Here is a 16,454-nt window from a genome sequence, read left to right on the forward strand (position 1 = left end):
TGGTACAAAGGAAAAGGCAATAGCGGATTATGCCTCTCAACAGGGCACAGAGCTGAAGAAAGTCTGTGGGTTTTAATAGCTCAGCTCTCCAGTAAGAGGAATCCGGTAGGTTTCCTTTTTTTCTTTTTTAAGATTAAATACCTGAGCTTAGAATTTTGTGTATGTTTCAAACTGGTCCCATAAGGGCTATGCTGCTGCTAAGTCGCTTCAGTCGTCACCGACCCTGTGCAACCCCATAGATGGCAGCCCACCAGGCTTCTCTGTCCCTGGGATTCTCCAGGCAAGAACACTGGAGTGGGTTGCCATTTCCTTCTCCAATGCATGAAAGTGAAAAGTGAAAGTGAAGTTGCTCAGTTGTGTCCGACTCTTAGCGACCCCATGGACTGCAGCCCACCAGGCTCCTCCGTCCATGGGATTTTCCAGGCAAGAGTACTGGAGTGGGGTGCCACTGCCTTCTCCCATAAGGGCTATAAGGCCTGGCAAATCAAGTACAGCCAGAGAAGGCAGTGTCCCATCCCTTGGTTTTTCCATGGAGCACCTTTGAGATGCTAAGGGCCCTGGATCTAGGTTGCTTATTTGCAGGACACACCTAGCCCCAGAGAGCTGAGAGGTCATAAAGTTAAGTAAGTCAACTCTGATCCTGAAGTAGATTAGGTTTATTCTGTTGGTTTTACCAGTATGAAGAATCTTACATAAAATTCTTATTTCTTAAACTGCTATATTGCTTTAAAAAAAAAAAATGAAAAACTTCCCTTTCTCTCTTTGTTTCTTTGTATATTTAGTCATTATTAAGCATCTGTTCTATACCAAGCACCCCCTGGAATGCCATAGTGAATGAGATACACGTGAGTCTCTGAGGACGCTGATACAGGCACGTCAGGCAATTCCACATCAGTGGGATAAACATTTCCATAGGGGATGTGCAGAGACTGCGGTAGTCCAGGTGGGCTTGGTGGGAAGGAGATGTTTGCACTGAAAGCTGAAGGATTAATCGTTCTTCAAGCAAATGGCAAAAGAAGAGTGTTTTAGGGCAGAATAAAAACATGACATTTATGGTCCTAGTGGTGACAAGGGAGTTAGAAGAGAAGGGGCAAGAGTATTCACAATCACTGGCAAGGAGCAAGAGAGGAGTGGCAGCCAGATTATGCAGGGCCAACTGGCTGTGTGAGCATCCAGAAGACCAAAAGGTATTTTAAGGGCAGTAGGGAGTCACTGAAGATTCTCTGCAGTGAGGGAATGCAGGTGTATTTGCAATGAAGTCACAGATTTGAGATGCTTTGAAAAGTACTGTGTTCATATAACTCGGTCTCTCCCGTGGATTCACAGCTCCACCCCACCCGGACCCCTGATGTTGATGCGGTGCCTCAGTGCTGCTGTGACATTGAGGTGTTCACTCCTCAAGGTTCTCAGATCCGATTGTGCCTCACACCACGCACTCTTACCGACAGCAACCAATGGCATCGCTCTGAGTAAAGAGGTTGAGGGAGAAGGTGTTTCAGAGTAAATGTGTGGCATATCCTGTTTGATCATGCTTGTTTCAAAGGTAGATTTTAGATTCCACATATATGTGTTAATATGTGATATTTGTTTTCTCTTTCTGACTTACTTTACTCTGTAGGGCAGACTCTAGGTCCATCCACATCTCAAGTGACCTATTTTTGTTCCTTTTTAAGGCTGAGTAATATTCCATTGTATATATGTATCCCATCTTCTTTATCCATTCCTCTGTCAGTGGAGTCTAGGTTGCTTCCGTGTCCTGGCTGTTGTAAATAGTGCTGCAGGGAACATTGGGGTGCATGTGTCCTTTTGAATTAGGGTTTTCTCAGAGTATATGCCCAGCAGCTGGATTGCTGGGTCCTATGACTGTTCTGTGTTTAGTTTTCTAAGGAACCTTCATACTGTTCTCCATAGGGGCTGTATCAATTTACATTTCTACCAACAGTGCAAGAGGGTTCCCTTTCCTCCACACCCTCTCCAACATTTATGTGAAATCTAGAAAAATGGTCCAGATGAACCTGTTTGCAAGGTAGGGATACAGACGCAGACAGAGAACGAGCATGTGGACATGGTGGGGAAGGGGAGGGTGGGACCGACTGGGAGATTAGGGTGGACCTGTATCCCCTGGAGAAGGCAATGGCAGCCCACTCCAGTGTTCTTGCCTGGAAAATCCCATGGGTGGAGGAGCCTGGCAGGCTACAGTCCATGGGGTCTCAAGGAGTCAGACATGACTGAGCACCGTCACTTCTTCTTCTGCGTACACTGCCATGTGTGAAACAGATAGCTAGTGGGAGCTGCTGAGTAGAACAGGGAGCTCTCAGCTCAGTGCTCTGTGGTGACCTAGGTGAGTGGCATGGCAAGGGGCAGTGGGGAACCCCAAGAGAGAGGGGATATATGTACACATATAACTGATTCACTTCATTGTACAGCAGAAACTAACACTGTAAAGCAATTATACTCCAATTTTTTTAAAAAGTGGATTTTAATTCTCTGATTAGACCTTATTTCTGATAAGCCCTTGTCCCCATCTCAAACACCCTATAGCCCACTCTAGCCTCATGTTGGTCCTTGAAATGTCCCATGAAGTCTCCTGTCCTGGCCCAGTGATGCCTCCCAGACCTAGGCCCTATTTGCCTTAGGACAGACCTCTAGGAGCCCCTTGAATTCTGAAGCTTCCTTCTTGCAGTGCACCTGCAGAATTTCTCAGGACCAGAGGCATCTCATCACTCCTTATGTCCCAAGGCAGCGAACTGGGGCTCCTGGTCTGCCTTCCTGGGCTCCAGAATCTCACCCCAACCTGAACCTAGCCCACAAGGTTGGCATGAATCAGGCCACTGTCCACACGGGCCTCCATATAACCATACACACACACACACACACACACACACACACACACACTTCTTTTCATCTGCATTGCTTATTCGCTGCTCCCTTTTCCCAGAATATTCTTTCCTTCAATCCAGAATTGCTCAAGCAGGTGGACAGTGAATGCTGCAGGGGTAGGTACAGGGAGTGGTAGGAACTTGCAGGGAAAGGTGACAGTTAAATTGAGTACCAGAGAGGTTGGGGGAACCCGACGGGGAGGGGCAGTAGTGGTTTGTGATGAGCTGCAAGCACTGTAGTTCTGCATGGGTGGGATTTGAAGGAAGAGATGGAAGGTAGAGAGAGAATCAGAGGCTGGATCAGGGACTGCAAATCAGGGTGTCACAGCCTGGAGTCAGCCTGCAGGGCAGGTGGTTGGGCTGGTATAAGACATTAATCAGATTGTGTGTTTTAGAAAAACTCAGGTTGCAGAGTGGAGAAGTGAATTCAAGAGCCAGGTATCCATCAGGGCAGGCTTTCCAGCCAGGGCCAGGCGGAGCATGGGCTGGGGGTGTTCAGCCTCACGTGGGGGCTGATGGTTTAGAGGTGGACTCTATTGCCAGCCTCATCACTTAATACGTGGTGACCTGGAGGGGTTGTCCTCTCTGTCCTTCCTTTTCCTCCTGTAAAATGGGGGTGGTAACCATACCCCATCCTAGGATTGTAGTAGGCCTAAATGAGCTAATATTTGTAACGTATTTGCAATATTGCCTGTTAAATGATGGGGAGGGTGCTCTAATTAACAGCTGAGCTGGCACCTGAGCGCATGGTGAGAGCCTGCTTTGTGATTCTCTTCCCATGTAGTATTAATATGTCACTCACCGTTGAAGTTCCTGCCATGGAAGGACACTGAAGATTTTGAAATCTCTTGATGGGTTTGTTTTCATCTAGTTCAGAGGCTTTCATATTTTTATTTTAAATAGTCAAATTCTTTTGTCCAAAATCTTTTGCAAGACCCTGGTGTTTATAACTGATAAAACCATTCCACTCTGGTTGGTGTAATAGACAAAGAGACGCATCACTTCAACACTCGCTTACCTTCCTCTCTCCTAAGGCACCTCTTCAGAACCAAGGAACACAGTTTGGACACCACTGGTCTGATCTGTTCAGGGAGATGAAAGTGACTCATCTGAAATTGTACGGTAAACCAGTGGCAGATTTGGACTACGATGGAGGTCTCCTGATGGCTTACCAATTCTCTTTTCATTAAAGCAGGGGTTCTCAACTGTGGCTGCTCATTAACATCCCCTGGGGAGCTTTTAAAAAGATAAAAGGTGGGTCCCCACCTTCAGAGACACTGCTTAATGGGTGTGGGCTTGGCTCCTGGATGGGCCAGTGCTGGATTTAGTCAACCTGCACTTTGTCCGGGACCTCCCCAGTGGCTCAGCGATAAAGAATCCACCTGCAGTGCAGGAGACACAGGAGACTTGGGTTCAACCCATGGGTCAGGAAGATCCCCTGGAGCAGGGCATGGCAACCCACTCCAGTATTCTTGCCTGGAGAATCCCATGGACAGAGGAGCCTGGCAGGCTATAGTCCATGGGTCTGCAAAGAGACACGATTAAAGCAACTTAACGTGTACAAGCATGCATACTTTTTTTGTGGAAAGAAACTTTCTTTGTGGGAAAATTATGTGTTACAAGTTTTAGCTGTGAAAATTATTGCCTTTTAAAAATTTGCTGTACTAGTCTTTAGAGCGCCACTATGCAGAGGTGTTCTCAAAAAGAAAATGTTGAGCCCCACATCAGAGGGCCCCCAACCCAAGCCTCTTCATGACTGTTAAAAAATTCCCCAGATATTTTGTCAGCTGATGGTGGTTTTGGTAGCTGCAGAATGCTCTGCCTTGTTGAAGGAAACGGTTGGATTACTTGTCAGAAAAATTTCAGAGTTGCTGATTTAAAATGTCATGGCATTCCACGGCAGTGTGGCTTGTTATCTCACGGGGTTTGATCTTCTTTGGTTCAAATTATGACTCTGGAAACATGAGGAAGTTTGGTGTTGCAGGATCTGTGCCCGGACACTGACATGATGGCTCCTCTCCCATCCCTACGCTGCCCCTGCTGCAGCTTCCTCAGAGACCTTGGCTGGGGTTTTAGTGAATCGGGTGTAGGACTGTGTGAGTGGGTTTCACCCAGGTGGCCTTGGGCCCTTTGGGGAATTCAATGCATCAAGCAAGAAATCCTTTCCTTTTGCCACATTTCCCCAGTCATGGGGATGTGTTAATAATATGGCAACATGTACTTTACTAATGCAGCAAGTAACAAGAGCTCGCAATGGGTTGATAATCATTGCACAGTAGTGATGAGCCTAAACAATAATTCAAGCTGTGTGGAAGGACAGTGCTATTTCTATTGGTGAGCAAGTCACAGATACTGCTAATACTGCTGTGCTTAGTTGTCTTACATTCATCATAGAGGGAGGTGTCCGTTTACAGAGGTATGTGAAAATAAAGATGGATTCATGGACTCCCTGAAGTCTTTCCACAGATGCCTTGAATGAAGAACCATTTCCTGGGGGTCCGGGCTTATTCTAAGTGGATATCCACTTCTACCTACTTCAGATTCTTTTCTGTGCTTGTGCCTTACTTACGTGTGCGCCTCCATTCTACCATGCTGCCACAAGTCCCAGGATACTACATATACACCCATCCTTCTTCATGTGCCCAGCTCTTGTTGCAGAATCTCAAAACAATGACTCACTGAAATGTCTTGAAACCCACATGACAGCTTGTCCAGGGCCTGTGCAGCATCTCCTAGCCAGACATCCAGGGCCCAGGCTCCTTCTGACTTCCTGCCCTCCCACCCTGGGCTGCTTTCCAGATGGTGCTAGTGGTAAAATGCCTGCTAATGTAGGAGACATAAGAGACACAGGTTCAATCCCTGGGTCAGGAAGATCCCCTAGAGCAGGAAATGGCAACCCAGACTGGTATTCTTGCCTGGAAAATCCCATGGACAGAGGAGCCTGGCCAACTACAGTCCATGGGGTTACAAAGAGTTGGAAAAGACTGCACGAAATATATCTGTCTCAACCCTGGGCTGCAGCTTTTAGCCTTTTTGGCGAGAGGTAGTTATGCTACCTCCAGGTGTCATTTCTGTGACTTAGGCAGGAAGAATGGAGGAGGATAAAGGATAAAAGACCAGGCCCATTGAGTTGCCTTTTTGGTCAAGAAAACCCTAGCTTTCCTAGAAGTTCTAACTAGGATACTTCCTCTTGTAGCTCATTGGCCAAAGTGAGGCCAAGTAACCATACAGAGCTGTGGTATTGAATGGTTTGCCTTGGAAACGAACAGAGATCATTGTGTCGTTTTTCAGATTGCATCCAAGTACTGCATTTTGGACTCTTGTTCACTATGATGGCTACTCCATTTCTTCTGAGGGACTCCTGCCCACAGTAGTAGATATAATGGTCATCTGAGTCCCCCATGCAAGGGGGTCTGAGATGTGAGTATTTTTAGCGGACGTGTTGCTGTCCCAGACAGACTCAGTAGTGAGGAGAAAAAGAGAAGAGACCCTAGATGAGCGTCTATCAGAATCAGCCCTATCACCTGAGCCTCCTGTTTGCCATATTACCTCTCGATCCATTCAAGTTCTACTTGTCCTGTCTTCAAGACCACCTCTCCTCCACTTCTGTAGCCAACACTGGTCTATGCTGCTTAAATGTTGAACTTGGAGAGATAGCAGGGGCATCAGAATCTTCTAGGGAAGTCCCCCACTCCTCATTTTGGTGAAGAACTGAAGCCCAGAAAATGGCTTATCTAGGATCATATTGTAATGGTGATGATAACACACACGCCCGCACACATGCACACACGCTCGCTCGCTCCAGACGTGTTAGTTGACGTAGCTTGTTAGCAACTTGACGTAAATTACCATTTAATCTCCCCGATACTTCTCTGCAGTATGGTAGCTATCGCCTGCCTTTTAGTTACTACGAAACCATGGCACAGAGGTGCGAAGTAACAAGGATGTCCAGCTCCAGAGTGACCCTGCCAGGGCCCAGTGCCTGCACTGCCTGCCTCTCCTCACTCTGCCTCCTTCTCGGCTGATTGGTGTTGAAGGTGCCACGGAATCCAGACCTTCTCGTCCTTAGGCTGTTGTTTTTGCACTTAATTTTCCTCTGAGTTAGTGTGCTTATTCCTTCATTTAAGGTGCTTCTAGTCATTCATAAGTGTTTCCTCTTACCTGGATTTAACTGAGTGTATGAAAAGGTGAAAAGATAGGACACTGAAAGATAAATTCCCCAGGTCAGTAGGTGCCCCATATGCTACTGGAGATCAGTGGAGAAATAACTCCAGAAAGAATGAAGGGATGGAGCCAAAGCAAAAACAACACCCAGTTGTGAATGGGACTGGTGATGGAAGCAATGTTCGATGCTGTAAAGAGCAATATTGCATAGGAACCTGGAATGTTAGGTCCATGAATCAAGGCAAATTGGAATTGGTCAAACAGGAGATGGCAAGAGTGAATGTCGACATTCTAGGAATCAGCGAACTGAGATGGACTGGAATGGGTGAATTTAACTCAGATGACCATTATATCTACTACTGTGGGCAGGAATCCCTCAGAAGAAATGGAGTAGCCATCATAGTGAACAAGAGTTCAAAATGCAGTACTTTGAGGCCATCTGAAAAATGACACAATGATCTCTGTTTGTTTCCAAGGCAAACCATTCAATACCACAGTAATCCAAGTCTATGCCCTGACCAGTAACACTGAAGAAGCTGAAGCTGAACAGTTCTATGAAGACCTACAAAATCTTCTAGAACTAACACCCCCCAAAAATGTCCTTTTCATTATAGGGGACTGGAATGCAAAAGTAGGAAGTCAAGAAACACCTGGAGTAACAGGCAAATTTGGCCTTGGAGTACAGAATGAAGCAGGGCAAAGGCTAATAGAGTTCTGCCAAGAGAACACACTGGTCATAGGAAACACCCTCTTGCAACAACACAAGAGAAGATGCTACACATGGACATCAACAGATGGTCAACACCGAAATCAGATTGATTATATTCTTTGCAGCCAAAGATGCAGAAGCTCTATACAGTCAGCAAAAACAAGACTGGGAGCTGACTGTGGCTCAGATCATGAACTCCTTATTGCCAAATTCAGACTGAAATTGAAGAAAGTGGAGAAAACCGCTAGACCATTCAAGTATGACTAAATCAAATCCCTTATGATTATACAGTGGAAGTGAGAAATAGATTTAAGGGACTAGATCTGATAGACAGGGTGAACTATGGATGGAGGTTAGTGACATTGTACAGGAGACAGGAATCAAGACCATCTCTAAGAAAAAGAAATGCAAAAAAGCAAAATGGCTGTCTGATGTGGCCTTATAAATAGCTATGAAAAGAAGAGAAGCAAAAAGCAAAGGAGAAAAGGAAAGATATACCCATTTCAATGCAGAGTTCCAAAAGAATAGCAAGGAGAGATAAGAAAGCGTTCCTCAGTGATCAATGCAAAGAAATAGAGGAAAACAATAGAATGGGAAAGACTAGAAATCTCTTCAAGAAAATTAGAGATACCAGGGGAACATTTCATGCAAAGATGGGCACAGTAAAGGACAGAAATGGTATGGACCTAACAGAAGCAGAAGATATTAAGAAGAGGTAGCAAGAATACACAGAAGAACTGTACAAAAAAGATCTTCACGACCCAGATAATGACAATGCTGTGATCACTCACCTAGTGCCAGACATCCTGGAATGTGAAATCAAGTGGGCCTTAGGAGGCATCACTACGAACAAAGCTAGTGGAGGTGATGGAATTCCAGTTGAGCTGTTTCATATCGTGAAAGATGATGCTGTGAAAGTGCTGCACTCAATATGCCAGCAAACTTGGAAAACTCAGCAGTGGCCACGGGACTGGAAAAAGTCAGTTTTCATTCCAATCCTAAAGAAAGGCAATGCCAAAGAATGCTCAAACTACCGCACATTTGCACTCATCTCACACGCTAGTAAAGTAATGCTCAAAATTCTCCAAGCCGGGCTTCAGCAATACATGAACCATGAACTTCCAGATGTTCAAGCTGGTTTTAGAAAAGCAGAGGAACCAGAGATCAAATGGCCGACATCTGCTAGATCATCAAAAAAGCAAGAAAGTTCCAGAAAAACATCTATTTCTGCTTTATTGACTATGCCAAAGCCTTTGACTGTGTGGATCACAATAAACTGTGGAAAATTCTGAGAGAGATGGAAATACCAGACCACCTGTCCTGCCTCTTGAGAAACCTGTATGCAGGTCAGGAAGCAACAGTTAGAACTGGACATGAAATAACAGACTGGTTCCAAATAGGAAAAGGAGTCCATCAAGGCTGTGTATTGTCACCCTGCTTATTTAACTTATATGCAGAGTACATCATGAGAAACGCTGGGCTGGAGGAAGCACAAGCTGGAATCAAAATTGCCGGGAGAAGTGTCAATCATCTCAGATATGCAGATGACACCACCCTTATGGCAGAAAGTGAAGAGGAACTAAAGAGCCTCTTGATGAAAGTGAAAAAGGAGAGTTACAAAGCTGGCTTAAGGGTCAACATTCAGATAACTAAGATCATGGCATCTGGTCCCATCACTTCACGGCAAATAGATGGGGAAACAGTGGAAACCGTGGCTGACTTCATTTTTTGGGGCTCCAAAATCACTGCAGATGGTGATTGCAGCCATGACATTAAAAGATGCTTACTCCTTGGAAGACAAGTTATGACCAACCTAGATAGCATATTCAAAAGCAGAGACATTACTTTGCTGACAAAGGTCCATCTAATCAAGGCTTTGGTTTTTCCAATGGTCATGTATGGATGTGAGAGTTGGACTATAAAGAAAGCTGAGCACCGAAGAATTGATGCTTTTGAACCGTGGTGTTGGAGAGGACTCTTGCGAGTCCCTCGGACTGCAAGGAGATCCAACCAGTCCACCCTAAAGGAGATCAGCCCTGGGTGTTCATTGGAAGGACTGATGTTGAAGCTGAAACTCCAGTACTTTGGCCACCTCATGCGAAGAGCTGACTCATTTGAAAAGACCTTGATGCTGGGAAAGATTGAGGGCAGGAGGAGAAGGGGACAACAGAGGATGAGATGGTTGGATGGCATCACCGACTCAATGGACATGGGTTTGGGTCGACTCTGGGAGTTGGTGATGGACAGGGAGGCCTGGCGTGCTGCGGTTCATGGGGTTGCAAAGAGTCGGACACGACTGAGCGACTGAACTGATGTCCTAACTGGCATTCTCACTTTCACCCTTTCTCTCCTCTCCTAATCCTCACAGCATAGCTTAAATGATGTTTTAAAAATATAAATCAGTTTTCTAACACCCACCTCAACCAGTGGTTTTCTGTTACTCTTAAGCTAAAGCCATCACATGTTCTGGATCCTTTGTGCATTGCGGAGGGACTGCGTGGTCCAGCTATCCTCTCCGATCTCATGTCCTCTCCTTCCTTTCCTGCCTTCTCCCCTGCTCAGTCACATGGCCACGTTCAGTCTCCTCTTCCTCATCACACAGCTCGACCACAGAGCGTTTGTACCCGCTGTTGCTGCCACCTGGCCTTCTCCCCTCTCCCCTCCTTACCTTGTGGGTTTCCACTGGCTGTTCAGCCTGGTGTTTATGTCCTCAGGAAGCGTCCTCCAATATGCCCCTCTGCAGGCTGGTCTCACAGTGCCACGAATCTCTCCTTGTCACCCTCATCAGAATTATGACTTTGCATTTATCTGTGTGACTGTTTGATCAGTGTCTCTCTCTCCCCTGGATTCTTGAGATCAGACTGTGATTGATATCTCTTTCATCTAGTTTTTCATCCCCACTACCCCACTTTGTGTGCCTATCACAGAAAGATTGCTCAGTAAATATTTGTTGACCTCCCCCAAAAAATTATCTCTAAGCATCTAGCACAGAATTGAGTAAAAACAAAGATTTAAAGGGCACAAGTAGAGTAATGGTGTATGTCATTCTTCTACATAGTATCTTCCAGGATCATTCTAAGATGGACCCAAAACGGTGGTTACTAGGGACTGGAGGGTAGGGGGATAGGAGAGATGATAGTAAATAAGTTCTAGAGATCTAATGGACAGTATCGTGAACACAGCCAACAATATTGTATTATAATAATGAAACATGCTAGGAGATTAGAACTTTATTATTCCAACCACAAAGAAGAAATATGTGCCGTGATAGAGATGTTAAATATTGGCTATGATGCCAACTATATCACAATATATAAATGTATCAAACCAGTTGTACACCTTAAATTCATACAATGTTATAGGGCAACTATATTTCAATTAAAAAAAATAAAATAGACCAAAAGAACTTTATATAATGATTTCAACAAAAAAAAAGGAATTCAGTATTTATTGCTGCAGTGTAGACAAACCTAGTTGTCAGAAGTGGATGTAACATGTACCGTACCTATTTAATCTCAGCGTTTAATATCTTACTACTCTAGATACATCATAATTGAACACCTTTTTTTCCCCCGTAGCTAAGATCTTAGGCATTTATGATTCAAACATGGTTTTTAAAAGGGCTCATCCTGAAACAGTCTCGAAATCAACCAGCAGGTGCCAGATCCATGGCAGATGAGGGAACATGGGCTGCATGTGGCTTCAGGGTAGGAAGAGGAAGCCAAGATGCTGAGTGACAGCTGGGAAACCGAGGGAAGCAGGACATGTGAAGAGGAGATCTTAATTGTCTGCATCTTGTGAAGGTTTGACTAGACGGGGTGTTCAAGGGAAAAACATGTTCTAAAAATTCAGGATGTAGACCTAGGCAGATGGGGCAATTATCTGAGCATGTAAAAGCCCTATTGGGGGGGAGGAAGCGAGACTACTACCCTGAAGCATCTGTAAAAAGGGCCTAATTTCCTCTAAAGAGACAGACCATAGAAAACAGACTTAGGAACGCAGTGGTGAGGGGAGGGGAAAGGGGGACGGTGGAAGGGAGGGAGAGAAGGAGCGGGTAGGATGTATGGAGAGAGTAATATCGAAATATATATATTACCATATGTAACGTAGATAGCCAATGGGAATTTGCTGTGTGACTGAGGAAACTCAAACCAGGGCTCTGTGACAACCTCGCGGAGTGGGGTGGGGAGGGAGGGGCAGGGAGGTTCAAGAGAGAGGGGACATAGGTATGTATACCTATGGCTGATTCATGTTGATGTTTGGCAGAAACCAGCACAGTATTGTAAAGCAATTATCCTTCAATTAAATATAAATAAACTTAATTATAAATTTTTTTTAAAAAGACTATGTGTCTAACGTGCTCTGGGGTTGCAGCAGAAGGGATTTGAGAAACTAGCTGTCACAACTGTTAAGACACTGTTTATATGTAGTTTTACCTCTCACTTCTACACATCAGTTTTCTTTTAATATTTATTTTTGCTTATTTGACTGTGCCAAGTCTTAGTTGCCACATGAAGGATCTAGTTCCCTGACCAGGGATCAAACTCAGGCCTGCCACCTTGGGAGCAGAGTGTTAGCCCAGGGACCATCAGGGAAGTCCTTACACGTCAAACTAAAGTAGATCTCACTCCAGCGGAGAGGGTGATGCCTTGAGATCTTGCCCTTGGTGGACAGGCAGGGACCACTTTATCTCTGGGGGCGGCGGGGGGGTGGGGGGGGGCGGGGGGGGGTGGGTGAGGCGGGCGGCGGTGGCGCGGGGATACCGGAGCAGCAGGGATGCGCCTGGGTACACATCCCTGAGTGTCTTGCCCTCCCCCCAGCCCCCGCCCTCGTTTGCAGACAGACCACGGGTGGATGCGCTGAGCCCCAGAGGGGTCGCCCTCAGCCTGGGGCAGTGGGCGCCGCGGTTCTCACGCTTCCTTGTCGCCCTCTCCCCGCAGGAATCAGAAGGCGTTTCCTGCCACTACTGGTCGCTGTTTGATGGTCACGCGGGGTCCGGGGCGGCCGTGGTGGCGTCCCGCCTGCTGCAGCACCACATCACGGAGCAGCTGCAGGACATCGTGGAGATCCTGAAGAACTCGGCCGTGCTGCCGCCCGCCTGCCTGGGCGAGGAGCCGGACCACACGCCCTCCAGCAGCCGGACTCTGACCCGCGCGGCCTCGCTCCGCGGAGGGGTGGGCGCCCCGGGCTCCCCCAGCACCCCGCCCACGCGCTTCTTCACCGAGAAGAAGATCCCGCACGAGTGCCTGGTTATCGGGGCTCTTGAAAGTGCATTCAAGGAAATGGTGGGTATGCCCCAGGACTCCCGGGCAGCGGGGGCCGGGGCGGTCACTTAACCCACATCTTTGTTTCTTTCAAGTCCCCTGGAAGGGCATGTCTCTGACCTGCCTATTCCTCTGCATGGTGCCCCCTCCGACTTCTCCCTGGCACAGCAGGGCTTCCATTCTCAAAAGAGTTCTAGCATCCTGTGCTGTGGAAAATGTAAAAGAGGATGAAAGAGGGATAGTGCCGAGGTGATAGGCTTATTAAATGAATACCTTATTGCTTCTCTCTCTGCCAGCTCTTACAATTACCAGCTGGTACCATGGCACTTAATTGAATCTGAGCAAGGGTGCCATCTGTATGACACCTGTGTGTGAGTTCCAGGTGTTTGGGGAAACAGAACTTTGAGAAAAGTGCTCAGAAGTACCTTTCCTGTTCAGATCCGGTCTGAGAACATGATTGGCAGTGTGGTTCCCATTGCTTAAAGCAAGGGGGGGCCAATACCTAAGAATTATTTGTTTTACGTGGGAATGTGGATTTATTTGTCGGTACATTTAAATTGGAACATGTGTGGTCACAAGATTCAGCCTCCTTCCTGAGAGCACAGGAGCTGCCCTTACAGTGCCCCCTGCTGCCCTTCTGCCCTCTGAGAGGCACACAGATGGTCTCTTCTGTACCACCCCTTTCCCTCTTGAGCTCACTTTATACACTGGCACTTATTTGAGTTCCAAAGATTTTCTCTCCTGAGCAACATCCTGCATGCAGATTCAATAAGAGATAGGTAAAGATGTTCTAAGGACTGGAGCAGGGTGAGTGGGCGATAATGCCCTTAAAACCTGGAGATTAAGAAGTAAGGACAGTGGATGTCCCTGGTGGTCTAGTGGTTAAGATTTCACCTTCCAGTGCAGGGAGCGTGGGTTGGATCCCTGGTCAGGGAGCTGAGATCCCACATGCTGCACCGCCAAAAAGATTGAAACATAAAAACAATGAAAAAAATCAAAACATAAAAACAAAAGGCAATATTGTAACACATTTAATAAAGACTTTAAAAATGATCCACATCAAAAAATCTTTAAAAAAAAAAAAAACCAATGACAACGGACTTCCCTGGTGGTCCAGTGGTTAAGACTCTGCGATTTCACTGCAGAAGGTATGAGTTTGATCCCTGATCAGGGAAAAACCACAGGCCGTGTAATGTGGCCAAAAGAAAAAAAAGTAATGACAAGCTCTTAAAGCAAGACCTGCAGAACTGAATGGACACACTGTACGCATTCCAGGATCTCAGGATGTTAGGTTGAGTGCTAATGAGAAGAGGAAAGTGAATAACATTAAACAGCATCATCTCGTCTGCTTTGTTTACAAAGCAAAACTTGTTCCTATATTCATGCCTCTAATTTGCACACTCTTCTCTTTAACTCATTTCTTCTTTGATCCCAGCATTTCTCTCCATGTCACATACCCTTTGAATAGCAGGTAGCTTAAAATGCACCTCCATCTAGGGAGTATTTGGTAGCCTTCAAGTCCAAGAAAAGCACCAGGAGCCTGAAAAAGATTATTTAGGAAAAAAAGAATTAAGGTAGTAATATTGACTCCTACTCAGGCTTGGTATAAAATCTCTATCAGGGAAGCTCTGATGTGATAGCTGTTTCTAAATGTGATTGCTTAAAAAGCTAAATATTTAGTTGAGGTAAAAATCTGACAATAGACTGTGCCCGTATGGAAGGAAAATTCCTCATATATGAAAAGCAGAAACAATTTTGGGATTTTTGTTGGTGCTATGGGGTATTTTTTACTTGGAATTGCTGTATTCTCAACTTTATCCACTAGAGGCCGATGTCACATTGAGTCAGGCCTCCACACTGATCTCACAGTTTCTGCCAGTTAATGGCTCAGGGTTCCTAGCAACTACTGTTGGAGAGTCTCATTCAAAAAAATACTAAGAACCTCATTCTGGGTCTGTTTGTTTGTTTTTAATTTTTAAAAACTTTTCACTAGCTAATTCACAACCAGAAATTTTTCTTGCACATTTAACTGCCAACAAAAAGATCATTTCACTTTCCTGTGTAATTTATTCAATCCATAAATATTTGTTGAAAGCTACCTGTAAGCCAGGTCTCACTGGGAAAAGAGGATTGAAGAAATTAGGCAAAGGTGAGTGTTAAACAGATAAAATATAAATGGGAAGGGCCTCGAGAGGAAAAATGCAGGGTGAGTAGGAATCTGATGAAGAGATGAAGGAAGGGTTCCCTGGAGAAGTCCTCCTGGGGGAGTGGGGGCTGGAAGAGAATGGCCCAGAGAACCAGGGGCTGGGAGGAATGTTCTGGGCAGAGGAAAGCATTTGTGTGAAGAGCCACGTCAGAGAAACAACCCAGATGGGCTGGAAGCAGCAAGCTGACATCCACCGTGGTTGTTATTCTGACACTAAATCGTGTCCGACTTTTTGCAAACCTGTGGACTGACTGCAGCACACCAGGCTTCCCTGTCCTTCACCATCTCCCAGAGTTTGCCCAAACTCATGTCCATTGAATCAATGATGCCATCCAACCATCTCATCCTCTGTCACCCCTTCTCCTCCTGCCTTCAGTCTTTCCCAGCATCAGGATATTTTCCAGTGAGTTGGCTCTTTGTATCAGGTGGCCAAAATATTGGAGCTTCAGCTTCAGCATCAGTCTTTCCAATGAACATTCAGCATTGATTTCCTTTAGGATTGACTGGTTTGACCTCCTTGTTGTCCAAGGGACTCTCAATAGCACCACAGTTGAGAAGCATCAATTCTTTGGCACTCAGCCTTCTTTATGGTCCAACTCTCATATCCATACATGACTATTGGAAAAACAATAACCTCTACCAGATGGAGCTTTGTTGGCAAAGTGATGTCTCTGCTTTTTAATACACTGTCTAGGTTTTTCATAGCTTTTCTTCCAAGGAGCAAGCGTGTTTTCATTTCATGGCTGCAGTCACCATCTGCAGTGATTTTGGAGCCCAAGAAAATAAAGTCTGTCTCTATAGTTAGATGACAGATTTCAAGAGTAGGGATGCTGTTAGGAGGCTTGGAGAGGCCGTCTGTAACCAGCCTGTGGATGACTCACTGCACCACAGAATGAATCTGAGGCTCTATGCCATATCTGTTCTTTTCTAATCCACCCTAACTTGTAGCTTCCTCTTCACACTTAGGTTTTCCCTGGATTGTCTGTCTAGCCCCCAGCGTGCCAGAGGCCTACCTGGGCTTTGCTCCATGTGCTTGGCCTTATTAAGTGAAAACACTCATTATTCCTTGCTTCTCCTGGTTCTTGGCAGGGTGGCTGAAGTCCCACTCGGCTGGGGACTGAGCCAACAGATGCCTCTTGGCCCAGAATAGTTATTAACACTGTCCCCTTTTACTCTCCAAAGTGTCCCTGTCTGGATGATGTTTTTATGTTTACCCTAATTATAGAGAGATG

At 45.8% G+C, this 16,454-nt stretch overlaps 1 protein-coding gene across 1 annotated transcript in view; it reads left to right on the plus strand.

Annotated features, from left to right (window-relative positions):
- PPM1H (protein phosphatase, Mg2+/Mn2+ dependent 1H) overlaps positions 1-16,454 on the plus strand; it is a 293,423-nt gene that overhangs the window by 122,718 nt on the left and 154,251 nt on the right. The window contains exon 3 of the mRNA XM_068971237.1: positions 12,693-13,037. Within this exon, the coding sequence (XP_068827338.1) occupies positions 12,693-13,037 (345 nt within the window). The remainder of the gene's footprint in view (positions 1-12,692; positions 13,038-16,454) is intronic.

This window comes from Capricornis sumatraensis, chromosome 4 (genome assembly GCF_032405125.1).
Source record: "Capricornis sumatraensis isolate serow.1 chromosome 4, serow.2, whole genome shotgun sequence".
Taxonomy (NCBI): Eukaryota; Metazoa; Chordata; class Mammalia; order Artiodactyla; family Bovidae; genus Capricornis; species Capricornis sumatraensis.